The sequence below is a fragment of the Pimephales promelas genome, chromosome 5, assembly GCF_988280905.1.
Source record: "Pimephales promelas chromosome 5, fPimPro1.hap1.1, whole genome shotgun sequence".
NCBI classification, from domain to species: Eukaryota; Metazoa; Chordata; class Actinopteri; order Cypriniformes; family Leuciscidae; genus Pimephales; species Pimephales promelas.
The window spans coordinates 17184738-17203090 of record NC_142773.1 but is presented as its reverse complement, the minus strand read 5'-3'; the positions used below and the strand labels follow the sequence as shown (position 1 = coordinate 17203090).

At 36.2% G+C, this 18353-nt stretch overlaps 2 protein-coding genes across 2 annotated transcripts in view; both read right to left on the bottom strand.

Moving 5' to 3' along the window:
• The window catches only part of pde4bb (phosphodiesterase 4B, cAMP-specific b), a 66851-nt gene extending 64021 nt beyond the window's left edge, over positions 1–2830 (bottom strand). Inside the window, exon 1 of the mRNA XM_039661238.2 lies at positions 2743–2830. The gene's annotated coding sequence lies outside the window, so the exon portion shown is untranslated. The remainder of the gene's footprint in view (positions 1–2742) is intronic.
• An 8033-nt stretch (positions 2831–10863) lies between these two features.
• On the bottom strand, positions 10864–17826 carry leprot (leptin receptor overlapping transcript). The gene is made up of 4 exons (XM_039661202.2): positions 17667–17826; positions 17099–17174; positions 16826–17009; positions 10864–12395 (listed from the first exon to the last, which is right to left on the bottom strand). Exons 1-4 carry the CDS (start codon positions 17680–17682, stop codon positions 12279–12281), a joined length of 393 nt encoding a protein of 130 aa, XP_039517136.1. The 5' UTR covers positions 17683–17826; the 3' UTR covers positions 10864–12278.
• Positions 17827–18353: the final 527 nt, after the last annotated feature.

Sequence of the window (18353 nt, the reverse complement as noted above, 5' to 3'; positions counted from 1 at the left end):
TGCAACCACTCATTACAGATCAAACAGCCTCTGGGGTTGCCAACTCTTTGTTTCTCTATCTCCATTAATAACTTTGATTTGTTCCATGTCACTATTGATTCGGCAGTTATACGAATTACATAATTGCATGTAAGAAACAGACAGTCCATCATGTAACACCGAGCAAAACAAATTGGGGAATGATAGCTCAAAAGGTCGTTTCAGATAAATGCACTGCCCAATGTTTACACATAAATTTCAGACAATTATATCTCAAAAACACGTCCCAGTTAAAATCTGCAGCTATATTATTTGATTGGGATGCACACAGATGGATGTTGTTGTTTTTTTCACCTCAAGGGGGCCAAAACAACACTGTCCATGGAACATTTCACTAATGTTAGTGTATGGTTTCCATTTGGTTATTTATTTTGGAGTGGAAACAATGTAAGAACATCCATATAACATTTTGGGGACCAAAATATGTTATGAAAATATGCCTGAAAATAAAATACACAGCAAGGGCATATGAGCTGTTCTCTTGTAGTGTATTGCACTCATTTGTTTATTTTTATCTAATATTCTAAGAACATTCTAAGGTTTTTACTATAACTATAAATTAACATCACGAGAATTTGTAAAAAAAAAAAAAAATCATTATTTATAACCACATTTTTTCTTTTGTCAAATCAACTTAAATAAGTTATGTAGTTCATATAACATAATGTTTTGAGTTTCTGATGATTAAATCAATTCTCCTTCATTGTATTAACTCAATTTTTCCATTTCAATGAACTTAAAATTTTAAGGCAACCAGGTAACTTTTAAGTTACACCAACAATTTGTTTTACAGTGTGGGATCAACAGTTGTTTTGGCACCGATCTTGCCTGCAAACAAAATAAGGGCACATGAGCTGTTCCCCTAACATTACTATAAGGTTTCATTTGGTTATTGTTTTGGGTGGACCAAATATCTATTGTTCTAAGAATGTTATTTATAGGTTTTTTTAAAACCCTTAAACTAACACTTTCAGATCATTTCGGAGGCCAAAGTTTGTTGTGTTAGCATCGATCTTACCTGAAAACCAAATACGACAATATGAGCAGTTCCCAATTAATGTAGGGTTCCCATTTGGTTATTTTTTTGGAGTGAAACCAATATCTAACATTCTTTCTGGACTTTTTTAAGATCATAAACTAACATTCCCAGAACATTTCAAGGACTAAAATCTTGGGGGCATCAATCTTGCCCTGAAAACAAAATAGCTATACAGGCATTTGAGCAATTCCCCTGACGCTTCCCATTTGTTTGTTTTTTTGTTTGTTTTTTTTGGTTATAGATGGGACCAATATCTAATTTTCAAGGAATGTTGTTTTTAAGTTTTATTGTTAGAACAATAAACTAGAACAGTTATATAATCAGTTATTAATCTTCAGAACAGTTGGGGAACCAAAAGGTTTATTTTTATTTTTATTTTTTAATCTATATCTGGTCTGAATTCTGAAAAAAAAAGGTAAGGTATGAGCTGTTCTTTTTAAATTGGTATCTAACATATCCCGTATACAGTATGTAATGATGTCCACTAGTTGTAATGAATGGCAGAATACAGTATTGAACAATGTACCAGATGTACTGTATGTCAGGGTAAGAGACGGAGAGACAAAGCTGGAGAAATGAGGATGGGATTGCATGGGGTTGGTGGGGAGAAGATAGCGTGGTGTGAGACGCATTTTTATTTGTCTTATTAGGTTTCAAGGTGGCACCGAATACTACATCTATTTCCTGCACACACAGAAAATTCCAAGAGTAAACAGGAATTATTATTCAAGGCTACATTTACATCGAATTTTTCATAGAGCAAGCCTTCTGCACAGAAAGGCTATTTGTAATGTAATAGTTTGAAATTGAACATTAAAGTCCAAGTGGAGTTGATAAATCAAGTCATCTCTATACCAAACTGCATGGAAAAGTTAATTCTTCAAATGTATAATGTAATAAGTAAAGTAATGTGGTATTCACAACTTTAAGAACAATTCCTCCAGAATACAAGGCTATTTGAATTTAATGCAGATGATAGAAGGGGTGAATGGAAAAGAACCACGTTTACTTTTTGTGCATATACAGCAACGCAGTTATATTAGTCTGACAGCATGTCCATGATATTTGTATAACGCCAAATAATTAATTAATATTCATGAGATTGTATGATGCAGCTTTCACATTTCCCCCAGAGCAGACAATGAAAAGGGTATCTGGCAATAAAGTTCATTAATGTATTAATTAATACAATTTGCAAACCGGTGTTCGTAAACAATAAAAAAGCGTACTCAAATAAATATTCAATAACATGACATCCCCCGTGAAAACACCTTCACGATTCACTGACAGCCTGCGCGTGCTCGTGCAACGTTTGAACAGGTCTTGTTCATTAGACCAAACGAGATGAACTTCAAACGGCCTGGGATTTTCATATAGTCCAGATATTTAGTCATTTGATATAATTGTATCGCCACTTTAACAGATCACTCTTACAAACATGAACGAACGATTTCACGTCAACGGATGCAACTAGCAACTTACATCTGCCTACACAGTCACGATGATGATCGCGAGGCGATTGAAGTCGTAAGTCAAATGCTTAGAAAGCGACAATGTAATGTTCTCCTTTGTTAATGAAGTGCACGAACTAGTGCGAGGTTGCATCGTTGTAGCCTATGCAACGAACAATAGCCCGCGTGACCGAGAGACCCGCGCAAACTTACCTTAGGTGCACGTCGTTTCGAGATGATAGTCGCCGATGAACGAATACAAACGGCGTGAGAGCGAATAAAACAGACATTTCCGTAAACCCCTCCTATCCTATTGCAAGTGGTCACCCATCACCAGCGGATGGGACAACCCTCCTCCTCCTCCCATCCTCCTCCTCTATGGGACTCTGGCTTTGACAGTGTGCTGTGATCCTCCTGACACTCCTATTCCCTCTATCTATCTATCTATCTATCTATCTATCTGTCTGTCTGTCTGTCTGTCTGTCTGTCTGTCTGTCTGTCTGTCCGTCCGTCCGTCCGTCCGTCCGTCCGTCCGTCCGTCCGTCCGTCCGTCCGTCCGTCCGTCCCTCCATCCATCCATCCATCCATCCATCCATCCATCCATCCAATCCAATGTTTTTTCTTTCTGTCTGTTCATCCTTCTTTTCAATATATAATTATTTATTATTAATTTCAGATCTGAGTTTTATGCTGCCTGTCACAACTCTCTTTTGGCCCTCATCAGGAACCTGATTTAAATATACAAATGCTTAAGACCCTATTATTGGATCATTATTGCAGTAATTTTTATTTTTCTAGCATATTATATGTTTGGCAGCTGTTCTTCCAAACCTAATAGCTTTTCATTTCTTAAACAACCAGGAAGACACATCATGGCCATATTCCAGGATGACAATGTCAAGATATATCAGGCTCAAATTGTGAAACGGACATGAAGAACCATTTACAGTACACACATGAATCCAGACCTTAAATTCATTGTAAGTCTTTAGGATGTGCTGAGGAGATTGAGAAGAGAGCTGGACTCTTGCATTGTCAATACAAGATCTTGACCAAACATTGATGCATCTCTTCCAATCATAGATCAAATCAGGAACTTTTTTTGGCCAGGCAGTGTATTATCAAACATGTCTATCACAAGCATATGGCTAAATTTACAGTTTATCTTAATTACTTGGGCACATTTTTGAAACAGTCTTATTCTCTAAACTGTGCTCAATTGTCACAAACCTAGTTATTGTGTTAGTAAACTGGCCAAAGCCACCAAAAAAAAAAAAATGTTTTTGTCACTGTGTGAGCCACACTGGTCAAAATGTTTAGACGTTTTTTCACTATGGAAGTATTTGTCATAATGATTTTTTTTCTACTTTTTTAATTGGTACTGTCTGCACTATACAAGAATGCCAGTTTTGTCTAGCTGAATGTTCTTGTGTATCGTGAGCTTTTAGATTCAGATTTCAACAGTAGGTCAAATTCTATAAGTAAAAGTCAATACTGTATGCTAGTACAGAAAAAGAAAATGGACATTTGTTCACACTTTATATTAGATGTCCTCAACTATGCACTTAGGCCTACATAAAAAAAAAAACAAGTACAGTGTATATTGTTTAACAAAACAGTCCTGTTCCCCATGTACATAGGCTACTAATTATAGTAATTACGTACAATAACAGGGTAAAAACCCTGAACCTACCTCTAAACCCAACCTGAACCCATGAAGTTACCTTATATTGCCCAGTACTTTCTTAGGTAAGTACACTGTACGTGTACATGTAAGTGCACATATACAACGCATTCTCACCCCAAGGCGTCACCTTTGACCATGCTTCAATATTTAACGTTTTAGGCGCCCTTTAGCGTCACTTACATGACGCGATCCTACGGCGTCATCTAACTGACGCTAAAGGAAAGCGTCAGTTAGAGGACGCGGTTAGGTTTAGGCCTAGTTCACACTACATGATTTTAAAATGTCAGGCTGAACTGTGCAGTTTACACTACATGACTTGCTCTCAGTGAAATCATGAGTGTTCAAGTTGTTTAGCTGTTCACACCACACAACACAACGTGATTGATCCACAACAGGAGGTAACTCACTACACGAGTTAACAACGCACTACATAGAGATACAACCACGATCGGATGATAAGAGCATATCATTTGTGACTCAATTAGAGCTGTTTCAGTACTATAGTACGGTCTAAATCCTGAAAATAATCAAACAAATAACGAGTTGACAACAACACGATTCTATCTGGTCTAGAAACCATGTTTTGCCACGAAAAACCACGCAATAAAACGAACCAGAAATGACGCGAAACTGCAGAGAAGAACACAACACGCGAATATGGACGTCAGACAGAAACTAGTGCTGCACACTGTTTGCTCGACGATCTGCTCTGAGAAAAAAAAAATGCAAAAAAGAAAAGAAAAAGTAAGATTTACCTGGTGTCCTCAACCCATGCGTTGCTATGATTGGCTGTACTCATGACATCACTGAGATTGAGTCGCGCGACTGCTCGAGATATCTAGCATGCTAGATATTTTTCTGAGCTCGGTGACCTGTCTGCGAGGTGTCTGCGAGCTGTCTTTGGTGCGTTGTTGGCTCTTTCACACTAACGGATTGGCGAGCGTTAATCGTCCGCTAATCGCCCGCGATTTGCACGCGATAACACCCTGACTTGTCGGCGACTCAACGATTTGCAAATCGGGCTTAAATCGGGCTTAAAATCACGTAGTGTGAACTAGGCTTTAGGTGTGGGGTGGGGTACACGCGATCCTAGGGCGTCATCTAACTGACGCTAAAGGGCGCCTAAAGCGTCAGCTATTGAAGCATGGTCAAATGCTTCCCAAGGCATCAGTTAAGTGACGCCTTGGGGGTGAGAATGGGCTGACATATACTGTAAAATAAGGTGTAACCCAAAACACTTGTGCTGGTACAGGTATGGTTAGGAACAGGTCAACAGTGTTATGCTAGCAGCTACATTTATTTACAACTGTAATTACAGGCAGATATTTAAGTATAATGTGCAAAAGCAGTACACATTAAGTGCATTGTAACAAATTATTTTGTTACACTTTATTTTAAGGTGTCCTTGTTACAGTGCAATCATACATTGAAATACTGAGTGAAACAATATATCGCAATACAAAAATGCAACAATACGTATCGTAAATAGTGACAATATGTAGCCTATTGTGGATAGTCCCCCCCAAAATAAAAATTACTGCGTGAGAAAAAATCAAGTTTGAGAGAGTTTTCAGAGTACTACATTGAACTACTATAATGTTGATTATAATGTATAATAATGCAATGGGGGGATATTTGTGGGTCCTTATAATGCCAAATGTCTGATGTTACCAATTAAAAAGTGTCCGAAAGCGTGTGAAAGCATTTTCATCTACAATAACTCAATAGGCTATTTCTGCTTCAGAATCATGAATATTGTTATTCTGGTGTCACCATTGTCCTTGGGTTACAAGCACCAAGTCCAAGTCCAAGCCTATTCATTTAAACCCACAATGTAATATCAAAGTTAGCATTTTAATCAACAATACATTTTTTGATAACCTTTTACCATATGTCTTGGAGTATCGCAATAATATCGTATCGTGAGTTCAGTATCGTGATATGTATCGAATCGTGACATGAAGGTATCGTTACACCCCTATTAACTACATGTACTTACTATGGGGCCCGTATAATACACCGTTATAGTAACTACATGTAACATGTTTAACAAGGACAATGTAAAATAAAGTCTAACCTGATTCATTTAGGCTATGTTTAGCTACATGGAAACGAATTTGCACGCGGATTTCCCACACAAAACGCTCGTCTAAATGCAGAATAAAAAGTGATAACGCAACGCCACTTTTGCGTTTTCTCTTCAAGAAAAGAGAAAAGTTATCAAGTTATCACTTTTTATTCTGCATTTAGACGAGCGTTTTGTGGGGGAAATCCGCGTGCAAATGGTGACGCAAAAGTGTGTGAAATTCAATGTATGCACTTCAGGCGGCTAGGAGGCTATATATTACAACAACACCAAGTCCACGCGCCTGCAACCTTCACTGTCAAGCAGACTTTTGCGTTTCTACCGTTTACACGGGAATGCGGCGGTGGAGCGTTTTTAAGATTTCCACTCTGGAGGGTGGTTTCACTTTTTTTTGCGTTTTTAAGCCTCAAAAACGCCGTCGCCGTGTAAACGAAAGGCACATCCGATAAAATATTGTTTACGTTTTCACCCACGAGCGTTCTCGTGTAGGCCTAAACAGCGCCTTAAATGTTAGTACATAGTAGTTAAAGACACCTTAAATGCGACCAAACATTTTTTTAAAATTATACAGCATTTATTTTTGTAGAAATATGTTACATGTAAACTGAAAATTCAGTTACTTGTTAATTTTTATACATTCTATTATGCCTACACCACCACACAGAGATCTGAACTTATTGTTTTGAGAGAAATAAAAATCTCATTTGAGAATTGAGCCAAAGCGATTGAAAAATTCTGTAAACTGAAAGTTAAATTAGCTTAAAAGTTACTATCCGCGGACATAACCGTGTCTATAAAAACGCGCAGTCATGTTTGCATGATCTTCCATAGAGCATTCATCTCTATACAGCCTCTGTAGTTGCTTTATATGTTGTGCTTGAGGCACATCACTAAACTTACAAGGGGAAAAAAAGCGCGACCAAATTGGTGATGCACACGGCCAGTGTTACCTGTTGAGTAATTATAGAATTAAGTAAAAAAAGAACGAGTAAAATTTGGTAAATGAATGAAATAAATATATCAGAGGATTACCGGGCTGTTTCCAGGCAACGGTTGTGAGGTATGAGATTCATGGCCACTGGAGGGCCCTTCCTAACCAACTGCCATTTTTAGAAGAACTATCCTGTATCTCTCCAGTGTCACCAAATTATGAGCATTATCATTTATGACAACTAATCCAGAATGATTTTTTAGAGGTGCTTAAATACGCGTATTCATTGATATTGTCTAAAAGTAATCATGCCTCTCTTATAAATGATGCTGTTGTATTTCAAATGCTTCTCAGATTGACAATCCTGGCAGCATTTCTATGCCACTTCCCTCTTTAAGTAGAATATGTGCCATTTAGGACATTATTGTAAAGGTATCTATATTTGAAAACATGCACCGAATATATTACAAGACATTTCTTATCTGCTGTAGGACCCTCTGAAGACAGTCTTCCTCCTCTTTAATAATCATCATTCAGTCTGGCCGCTTTGATCACGCTTAAAAATAGAGCAGAACTCCCCAGGGGAGGTCATTACCGAGTGGCACCGCCACCGTTATAGGGCCACTGTCTGGGGAGTGCTCATTTATTTATTTGAACCTGAGCACAAAAGTAGCGTTCGGAGAAAGACAACTTAGCAGGATGGGTCCGTCTTCCTGTCTTCAGCCTGGGTTTCTCAGGGATTTTGTCATTTAATCCCTCCATCATTAAAGTATTGAATATTTTTGAAACTTTAGCCATTTGCTTGCAATACATTACAGTATGCAGTCTGGATATTTGTTGGATAAGTGTTTATCTAATGTGGTCTACTATCAACAGGGACTGATGCCTTGAAGAATGCAAAAGCATCATGAAAATAGTCAAAATGACTAATACTGTTTTTTGAATAATGCTTATTGAATTTTTAAACTAATGCAAAGTTCTGTCATGAAATACTAGATGGCTTAGACTAAGAGATCCTTAACTCAATCTACTCGTATCACTTCATTCTCTATTGGACACAGCTGATTAGTTCCTGCTGTATCAGTGGCCAATGACTTGCTCAACCTTCATATACTGCAATGTTTTCTGTAGCAGTTGCAGCACGCTTTTAGAAACCCTCCATCTTCTCCAGCTCTGTACACTCTAAAAAATGCTGGGTTGTTTTAACCCAACTTTGGGTCAAATATGGACTAACCCAGCCGTTGGGTTAAATTTTTACATTACATTTTTAACCCAACATTTCGGGTTTGTCCATATTTGACCCAAAATTGGGTTAAAACAACCCAGCATTTTTTAGAGTGTATATATCTGCTATGGGTAATTCAAGTATATGGTAATTTGTACAGCAGCAGCATTTCTTACTCGCTCACAGCAGCAGCAATAACAACAACAGCAGAAGCAGCATAGCAGATCTGTTCTGCCAAGACCAAATATATCAGTCACATTGTCCATTACCACTCCAAGAGTTGTCATGACAGAACTGTATTCATTTTGGTACAAACTACCTATTATGAATGGTATGAAGCCCCGACTAAAGGGATATTGTGATGGAAAAAATATGAGATGGGAGGAAAAAAAAAAATTATTAAGTAAAAAAAAAAAAAAAATTAGACCCAAAAGTTTCTCAGGGGAATGCAACATTTTTTGCCAGAGAATGCAAAAGTGTTGACTTATTTTTTGTCCCATCTCTTTTTTTTTCCCACCACCATATCTCTTTAGGGGCTCCATACGGTTATGTTCACAGATACGAAAGTTACATGAGGACAAAATGGCTTATTTATATTAGACATATAGAATACATTCTTTTAAATGATGTGTACTTTTCTTACTCATTTGGCAAATTGGCTGATCTAATTTTAAGAATTGATGTAATATTATGCATCAATATATACTGTATTGAATAGTTTGTGTGTGTATATATATATATATATATATATATATATACACATACACACACACACACACACACACACTACCGGTCAAAAGTTTTAGATCAGTAAGATTTTTTTTATGTTTTTAAATGAAGTCTCTTCTGCTCACCAAGGCTGCTTTATTTGATGAAAAAAATAAATGACAAACAGTAATTTTGTGAAATATTATTACAAGTTAAAATGACTGTTTTCTATTTTAATATATTTTAAAATGTAATTTGAAAGCTGAATTTTCAACATCATTACTGTTGCTGATTACACATCAGTTTTCAGTGTCATCCTTCATAAATTATTCTAATATGCTGATTTTATGCTCAAAAAACATCAATTATTATTTTCAATGTTGTAAACAGTCATGTACCATTTTTACCCCCAAAATTCTATGATAAATAGAAAGTTCAAAAGAACAGCATTTATTTAAAATATAATCTTTTCTAACATTATAAATGTCTTTACTGTAACGTTTGATCAATTTAACTCATCCTTGATGAATAAAAGTATTTTCTAATTTCTTTCCCCCAAAAATTAAAAAAATAAATTCTTACTGAGCCCAAACTTTTGAATGGTAGTGATTAATGTTAAAAAAGCTTTCCATTTCAGATCAATTCTGTTCTTTTGAACTTTCTATTCATCAAAGAATTCTGAAATAAACATGTAAAAACTGTTTTCAACATGGATAATAATCATAAATGTTTCTTGAGCATCATATTATAATAATTTCTGTAGGATCATGTGACACTGAAGACTGGAGTAATGATGCTGTAAATTCAGCTTTGATCACAGGAATAAATTACACTTCACTATATATTCACATAGAAAACCGCTGTTTTAAATTGTAATTATATTTCACAATATTACTGTTTTTTATTGTTTTTTTTTTTGTTTTTTTATCAAATAATTGCAGCCTTGGTGAGCAGAAGAGACTTCTTTTAAAAACATAAAAAATCTTACCGATCTAAAAATTTTGACTGGTAGTGTATATACAGTATATACAGTATATACACAGTACACACACAAGACAAATCGTATTTGTTTTGTTTAATTTAATATTTTTTTATAGAAAATCTTAATTTAAGTTACAGTACACAATCTCGCTTCTTCTCAAGTATACAGTATGTATCTTGTTTGACATTATGTTTAATTGTTTTTACTAGAAAAAAAGACATTAATATGTAGAAAATTAGGTTTTAATTGTAACATATAGTAGCTGAAATAGGAGGATCTTAAAACTAAAATGGAGGCCGATTCCTATTATACAAATACAGTCCAAATTACCAAAAATCCCTTATGAAGACATTAGCAGGAGACCACTCTGGGATTCTGAAGACCAAGACCTCCATTGCCTTTTCACTTTAAAAAACCCTGACATGTTCAGGATAATCAATTGATATTGACAGACAATTTAGGTCCAACAATCCAGAAAAAGTCTTTCTTTTTCATACCTATCCTATTGAAGCTTCAAGTGATTTCTCAGCTGGTCTCTGTTCAAACTCCTACAATAGTTGCCACCTCCATATATGAAATCATTTGTTATCCATCTAGCATGTAACATCTTTACTCTCTCCACTGGCATCCAGTATCTGCAGCAAACAAAATGTATGATTTGGTTACTCAAATAGTATTTGGTCACTGAAAATGACAAAATGATGACAACAAAAAAGAGAGAAAAAAAAAAGTGTATTTAATTCATATAATCAAATGGATCCTGTTTGAAAGTCCTAAACAGAATCAAAGGTCACAAATGTATATCAAAAACATGAAAATCGAGAGTCTAACCTCAGAACAGAAACAGAAAACCTTATGATCCATAATCCTTTATAAAATATTAATGACAACACCAGTAGTGTGAACCAGAACACCATGCCTTTCAGGTGAAATTGGATCTCAGATATTGCATTTACGCCATAGCCTATATTGAATTACATAACACTCATGTGATATTAGTGTTTCATAAGCTTTGATATGTAATTATGTCAGTTATAAGAAAAGAAAATGTTTCAAGAATGGCATGCATCACAGTTTTAATAAAAAAGACTAACTGTAATAAACAAAAGAAGATTCTATAATCAATGGAAGGCTGTTTATAATTGTATTCTGCACACATTTTCTTCCTTTTTCTACAAACTTGAGGATGTACAGCAAGGAATGAAGGAACAGAACAGCAGGAAAATGTCTGCTTTGGTAAACTGATGTAAACATTTACAAGTCCAATGTTAAAGCTTAATGGGTCCAATCCATAACTGACATGCAAAAAACAAAGGCATCAGCAAAAACACTCGATTGACTGCCATGGTTACCGTGCTTCTGTTTTCAAACACGAAGCGTGGCTTTAACTCTAGTGGCATTGTTAGTCAATTAATTATCCTTCATAACTGGTAGAGCAAAAGCATCATCATTAATAATTTAACCAAGGTAGTCGAGTACTAACAATGCAAGATTATTATTTTATTTTTTTGCATTTAAATTCATTGGCTTGCAAAATGACTTCTTAACCATTGTGTGAATCTCACAAAAATATATTTTCATAAATCACCCCATATATATGCACTTTTATGTATAAAGGCACTTCAAACATTACCACCAAGAAGTATACATGTATTTTAAATAATGAACAATTTTTCCATTATGTTTAAGAAAACAAGTACGTTAATGAGGGGGTGGGGGGAATTTGAAATTTAATATAACAAAAATAACTTAAATGGTCCTAAAACAGGCTTAATTTTAAGTAAATATTATGGCCTTTTTTTTTTTTGCTTTTGATTTGAGTGAAATATGGCTCAAACTCTACATTACAGGTTTTGAGAGATTCAGCCTTTAAGTTGTGCTGTTTAAATTACTTTCTATAAATGCATCCTCACATTGAAGGAAATCATTGTATATACAGAGTGCATAGGCTGAATGAGTATTGTGTATTGTGAAAAGGCAGAAGCAGAGAAACAGAGCAGATGTGACCGAGAGTAAAACAAAGCAATGGACACAGTCTCTGTCAAGGCCTGAGTTCATTAGCATTACCACGGGAAACTATTTCAAGTTTCATCATTTATAGTGTCGTGATGTACTTCCTCCAGGTGGGTTTTACCACTGTTCCCAGCTGAAGTCATCTCCACGCCCGAATGTCAGGAAGAAACCCAGAATGGTCAGAAAAATGACAGTATTGCCTCCCATTACCAGGCCACAGGCGCCCCACTTGATCTGCAGAGGAAGAGTGGCATTCGTTTCATTCATGGGGACATATTTTATTCAGTGTACTACCTGGTAAAACCAATCCGCTGTTTTAGAAAGAATATTCTGCCTGTGTAGTGTGTATGCTTTTGAACCATTTTGTGGACTAAATGCAATCTGAACAAAAATGAAATGAAATTTAATGTGCTTCCACAGTTTTTTTCCCCTCTTGTACAGTACAAAATCAGAATTATTGCTATAACATCAGATATTACTGAACACGCAAGAAATAATGTTTTAATGAACAGAAGAATATTTTTAAAACTATTAAAGGGATAGTTCACCCCAAAATGAAAATTCTGCCATTAAAGGGACACTCCACCCATTTGTATTAAAGGGATAGTTCACTTTGAAATACATTTTTTGATATGTTTTAGCTTACCTCAAGGGCATCCAAGATGTAGGTGTCTTTGTTTCCACAGTATTTTCAATTTTGATATTTTTCGGTCAAACGGCTGTTGTCTATCAGTCATATAATGCAGGTTTAGGGGGGTTCACCTCAAAGAGCATGCACAGAGAAGTCAAAATTAAACATGATTTTAATGACTCGTGAATGTAAGTACACATTGATGGCCTAAGACACGAAACAAGCGGTTTGTGTGAGAAAACGAACAGTATTTATAGTTTTTACCTCTTGTAAACAGCCGTCGAACTGATCTAAATCAGATGTTCAACTGAAACGAACTGAACCGTAACCTACGTTACGCCGGAAGTGATCTATCGCGCGTCTACATCACGCAATGTTTACACGGAGATTTCGGAAGTTTTACCTTTCACTAAACAAATTTAGATATACGGGAAATCGTCTTCCATTGCGATTTCCCGTATATCTAAATATGTTTAGTGAAAGGTAAAACTTCCGAAATCTCCGTGTAAACATTGCGTGACGTAGACGCGCGATAGATCACTTCCGGCGTAACGTAGGATAAGGATCAGTTTGGTTCAGTTGATTCTGATTCAGATCAGTTCGACATACCTGTTAACAAGAGGTAAAAATTATATAAATACTGTTCGCTTTCTCACAAAAACCGCTCGTTTCGTGTCTTAGGCCATCAATGTGTACTTACATTCACGAGTCATTAAATCATGTTTAATTTTGACTTCTCTGTGCATGCTCTTTGAGGTGAACCCCCTAAACCTGCATTATATGACTGACAGACAAGAACGGTTTGACCGAAAATTGTCAAAATCGAAAATACTGTGGAAACAAAGACACCTACATCTTGCATGCCCTTGAGGTAAGATAAAACATAGCAAAAATTGATTTCAAAGTGCACTATCCCTTTAAGCTTTCCATTGTACTGTATGTATGTTCGTGCAACACTCTCTCATTTTCCCCTGAGATGAGAGAAATCTGCTATTTACCTTTTTCACTTCCTCCTACAATTATGCAAAAATCGTCATTTTACGTCATTGTAGGAGGAAGTGTAATGGGGGGGGGGGGGGATTTCTGTAAAGACTACAAGCACTAGATCCCACCCTTTCAAACCCGTCCATAGGGGGTTGGACTTAATGCGCTAACAGACCTATCACAGATCAGTGCCAGTGCGTCTGATTTCACCGGCAGAAACTTTTTGAAAATATGGACGAAGCTACTGAATACGCAGACGGATGCATTATGGAGGATTGGGATTACACATAGTGTCAGCCATCTTTTTTGGAAGCTAAGCTAGCAGGCTCTTGTTCTGTGGAGAAAGCCGAGTAGTAACTTTAGGGGTTACCGTCCTCTTTTTCCCGGACATGTCCGGCCGTCGATATCCGGGATTCAGATTTTGCTTTCTGTGGTCGCCATTCATTGTTTACATGCACAGCTTTTGTTTCAATCTAACTGAATTCATTTCGATTGGTCAATCTGAATGTAGTGTTTACATGAATGCTAAGTGATCGGTTAATGTGCGTTTAAACATTGCTAAGAAAATTCCCGCTCCTCCGTTAAAGATACGAGCCTAGACTTGTTGTTTAACTAGTGCGCGGTTACCGGTAGGCGTGGCCTCCTAGGGCAGTGAAGCAGGTGCACTCTGGTAGTTGTTGTCTTTCATCCACATAAGCCAAAAATAAATTTTCTACTGTATTTTCTCCAAAATTCAAAAATAATTTCACATTTCTTCTACATTTAAATTACCCATTTTAAATGCACATTCATCTTTCCAGAGGTGGAGTGAACCTTTAATTACCCACCCTCATGTACCCGCAAGACTTTTGTTAATCTTTGAAACAGAAATGAATATGTTTTGGATGAAATCTGAGAGATTTCTGTCCCACAAGAATGAACCTCATACGTGCTGAGTTCTTGTAAATTGGACAAAAAGACGTAGGTACAAGATTGTGTAAGAATGTATAAGGTATGTGAGCTAGCTGAATTAACATCATTTTTATTAATATCTTTCACATCTACTGCAGTCAGATTGACCGCGGTCCTTCTTAATAACACCGCTCACATGGCTATGCACTCGTAATGACAAATCAAGGATGTACTGTAGAGGCTAAAAGCAGCTTTAGAACATGCCCCATTGAAGTCAACAGGGTGCGAATTTTAAAAAGAGGATAACACGGTGTAGGCAACACCGATTTTTGTCGTTTTTGTCTGTACTGACAGCACTCCAAATAAAATGTGAAAAAAAAGAGCTCAATGTTAAAATTGACCGGAGTTCTCCTTTAAGGTTGTTTTTCACCAGTAATAATGCTGTTAAACATGTTTTGTTTTGTTTTTATAAGCAAAAATAATGCGGGCTGACGTCTTCAGCAGAAGCAAATACAACCATACCAAATACCAAATACCAAATACTTCCGAAACCCGTTGCACTTTATGTTCAGTACTATAATTCAAATACATCCAAAATAACATTTTCAAAATAAATATAGAAATTAAAGTAACACTGTCCAATAGGGTCCCATTGGTATTAAACAATACAGTTATTACAGTAATTATTCATCTTTGTAAGCGTTAGTTCATAAATATGAAACTGTTTATTGTTAGTTCATGTTAGCTCAGGTCCATTTAATATTATTAAAAACTTGTATCTACTTTGGATTTTAATAATGTAGGCCTATTAAATGTTGAAATTAATAAGATTAATACATATGCTTTATAAGTATTCTTCATGTTAACTAATGTAGTTACGACTGTAAGAATGGTTTTCTGAGAAGGGGAACGAGACACTGCATCATGGAGTTATGGGATCACTCCTTGTGAATCGGTGTCTGAAGCACGTCGATCTTGATTGGCTACTGAGGTCGGGTAACGTCACAGGTGCGCACGCAGGGCACATAAGGGCGCCTAGAGAGGAAGTCATCAACTTCAATTGTCTTTGGACTGAGAGTTTGGAAAAAGAGACCGCAACCGGCCCATGCGAACAAGGATAAATATATAAAGGGCTTTAAATGTAGTCACACAATGGTGATATTGTTAACATGAACAATTTGAGGACAAAATATAATTAGCATGGTTTGACATGATATGATAAGCTATTGTATCAGCGCGATTCACTGCTATGCTTTCCCCCCCCCTCGTTTCGTCAGAAGAACAAAAGTGGATGTTACTTGTTCAATTACATTTTCCGGTGAAAATTCTTATGTTGGTCATATTTCCAAAAAGTAAAATCTGTGATTCTGAATGACAGTATCCACACCGATGCAGTGATTGACAGCTGCACATACTCCTCAAAACATTGGATTCATCCGCGCTGTGCCACGCCGAGGTATAACTCACATAAAGTTAATTCCGCGAGTGGCTGCAATTGCAGAGTTTGAACAGAGATGGCGACAAAGAAGAAAAACTACGGACTGCAGCTTTAAGTTGTTGCTACGGTCAGTGACAGTCTTTGTCACCATCTAATGGTACAATAATGTAACTTTTACTGAAGTCGAAATCACAATCATCTCAATACCAAATACGGCATGTTATTTCTATAAAATGACATTTATTGGAAAATAATATAGAAGTAACAAAATTAGTCATTATAAAAGTATTAGAAGATTCTACAATAGGAAATAAACAAGCAGACAGTTCAACCAAAAGTACAAACACAGTGCTAGTAATAGAACATAATAGAAATACACAAAATTAAGTATACCTCACGTTTAAACTATCAACATATAGGCCAATGGCGAATTCCCAAAGGACTGGCCAAGACAAAGCTTGTTCTCGGCGGGTACACGAGTGCTGAACGCTGATCAGATTCGAGGCCCAGAACGAACTGGTTTATAAAAAATAATAAATACTTATAGAAATAATAAATAAAATAATGGTCCAAAAAATTATTATTTCGTTTTGTGTGTTATTTTATAAGCTTAGGTTAAATGTGACATGGATATGTTTTTACTCTATGATGTATAGGCTCCATATCACCAACCCTGTCGAAATGTTTAGAATGAAAAAGATAAATATATTGTGTACTCACCACAGTTGATCTTGCAAGAACAATGGGGAGCCCATAGGCTGACACCACGATTCCAGTGGTTAAGAAGTACGCAAGCTCCCTGCATGCATTGCTTGACTCTGTGTCATCTGCATGCCTCTTAGCTATTAAATTTGGTATAGGTGACAGAATGTAGAAGATCAGGACAAACATGGGCCAGTACTGTCTGTGAGGAAAAAAGCAAAAGTTATATTATTGGATTTCTGCACTTCAGTCAAGTAAAAATTCTTACAGATGGCAAAAATTTGGACCTACCCAAAATCCTTTATTGCACATCCCAAAAGGAGAAGGGTCAGTCCAAGTGCACCACTGAAGGACAACGCAACAAGAGCTGAAAGCAATAAAAACCCAGATCAGTCAAAACTGAAACAGTGTGTAAATGTTGCCCCCTTGCGGCAACAGTTCGCAACTGCAGATATGACGTACTTGAAGTAAATAGACTGTAAATAAATGAATTCTGTCATTTTTTAAATGTATAATATAATTTCTTAAGGCCATTTTCATTGGTTAATTACTGAATTAAAGACTGGAGCACAACAGTAAAAGTAACTTACTAAAGTAAAAGTAGCCTAAACCTTAAAACTTGAACCCTAGTTGACAACTTTACCATATAGCAACATAACACCTAACAGACTTTACTTAACCAATCGACACCATTTGCAATTATATGTTTACTTTGATGCAAGGTTCACAATCGGGAGTTTAAACTCAACAGAGTTTCAAAAGCAGATCGAAAGCAAATGCAGTCGTAAAATGATCGGCGTGGTTTTGTGTAAAATATTGTTAAGAGTTGATCATATCAAGAGTTACGGTTTAACTTCACCTTTTATTCCTGCCATCACTCGCAAACGCCTTTTGTTTTTAGATCTTTGTGCTAAATGTTATGGACTGACTTCCTATTTCCTCTTCAACTACTGAGCCACCCTTAAAGGAGCAGAGCCTTTTAAAATCCACGAGATGAGCATTCACTGATCCGAAGCTAAAGAACAAGTTCAACAACACCGATATTGATAGTCTGTCTGTCTGTCTGTCTGTCTGTCTGTCTGTCTGTCTATCTATCTATCTATCTATCTATCTATCTATCTATCTATCTATCTATCTATCTATCTATCTATCTATCTATCTATCTATCTATCTATCTATCTATCTATCTATCTATCTATCTATCTATCTATCTATCTATCTATCTACATGATCTGTGGCTGTACAGTAATAATAATAATACATATTATAATTAAAAATGTTAAAATAAATGAAAACTGAAACACTAAAAAATGTATGAAAAAAAAGTTAAACCAATCAAAATGTCAATCCGAGAATATAACATGTCATTTGGGAAAATTATTTGAACACATTTCTTACTGTAATCATAACCATAACCATAACTTTTTTTCTTCCTGAAAAATGACGTAAAGGGTGTAAAAAGATCGTAGGCTATCAGTGTTCACTTCAGTGTTAAAAGTGTTACTGTAACAGTATGACAAATAAAGTTGACGTCAAGTGAGGGAAC

Coding starts and splice junctions, on each gene's coding strand:
- leprot (XM_039661202.2), bottom strand. Junction 17,010..17,098: donor TGTGCAATAAAGGATTTTGG/GTAGGTCCAAAT, acceptor TTTTCCTCACAG/ACAGTACTGGCCCATGTTTG. Junction 12,396..16,825: donor TTCTTGCAAGATCAACTGTG/GTGAGTACACAA, acceptor CTTCCTCTGCAG/ATCAAGTGGGGCGCCTGTGG.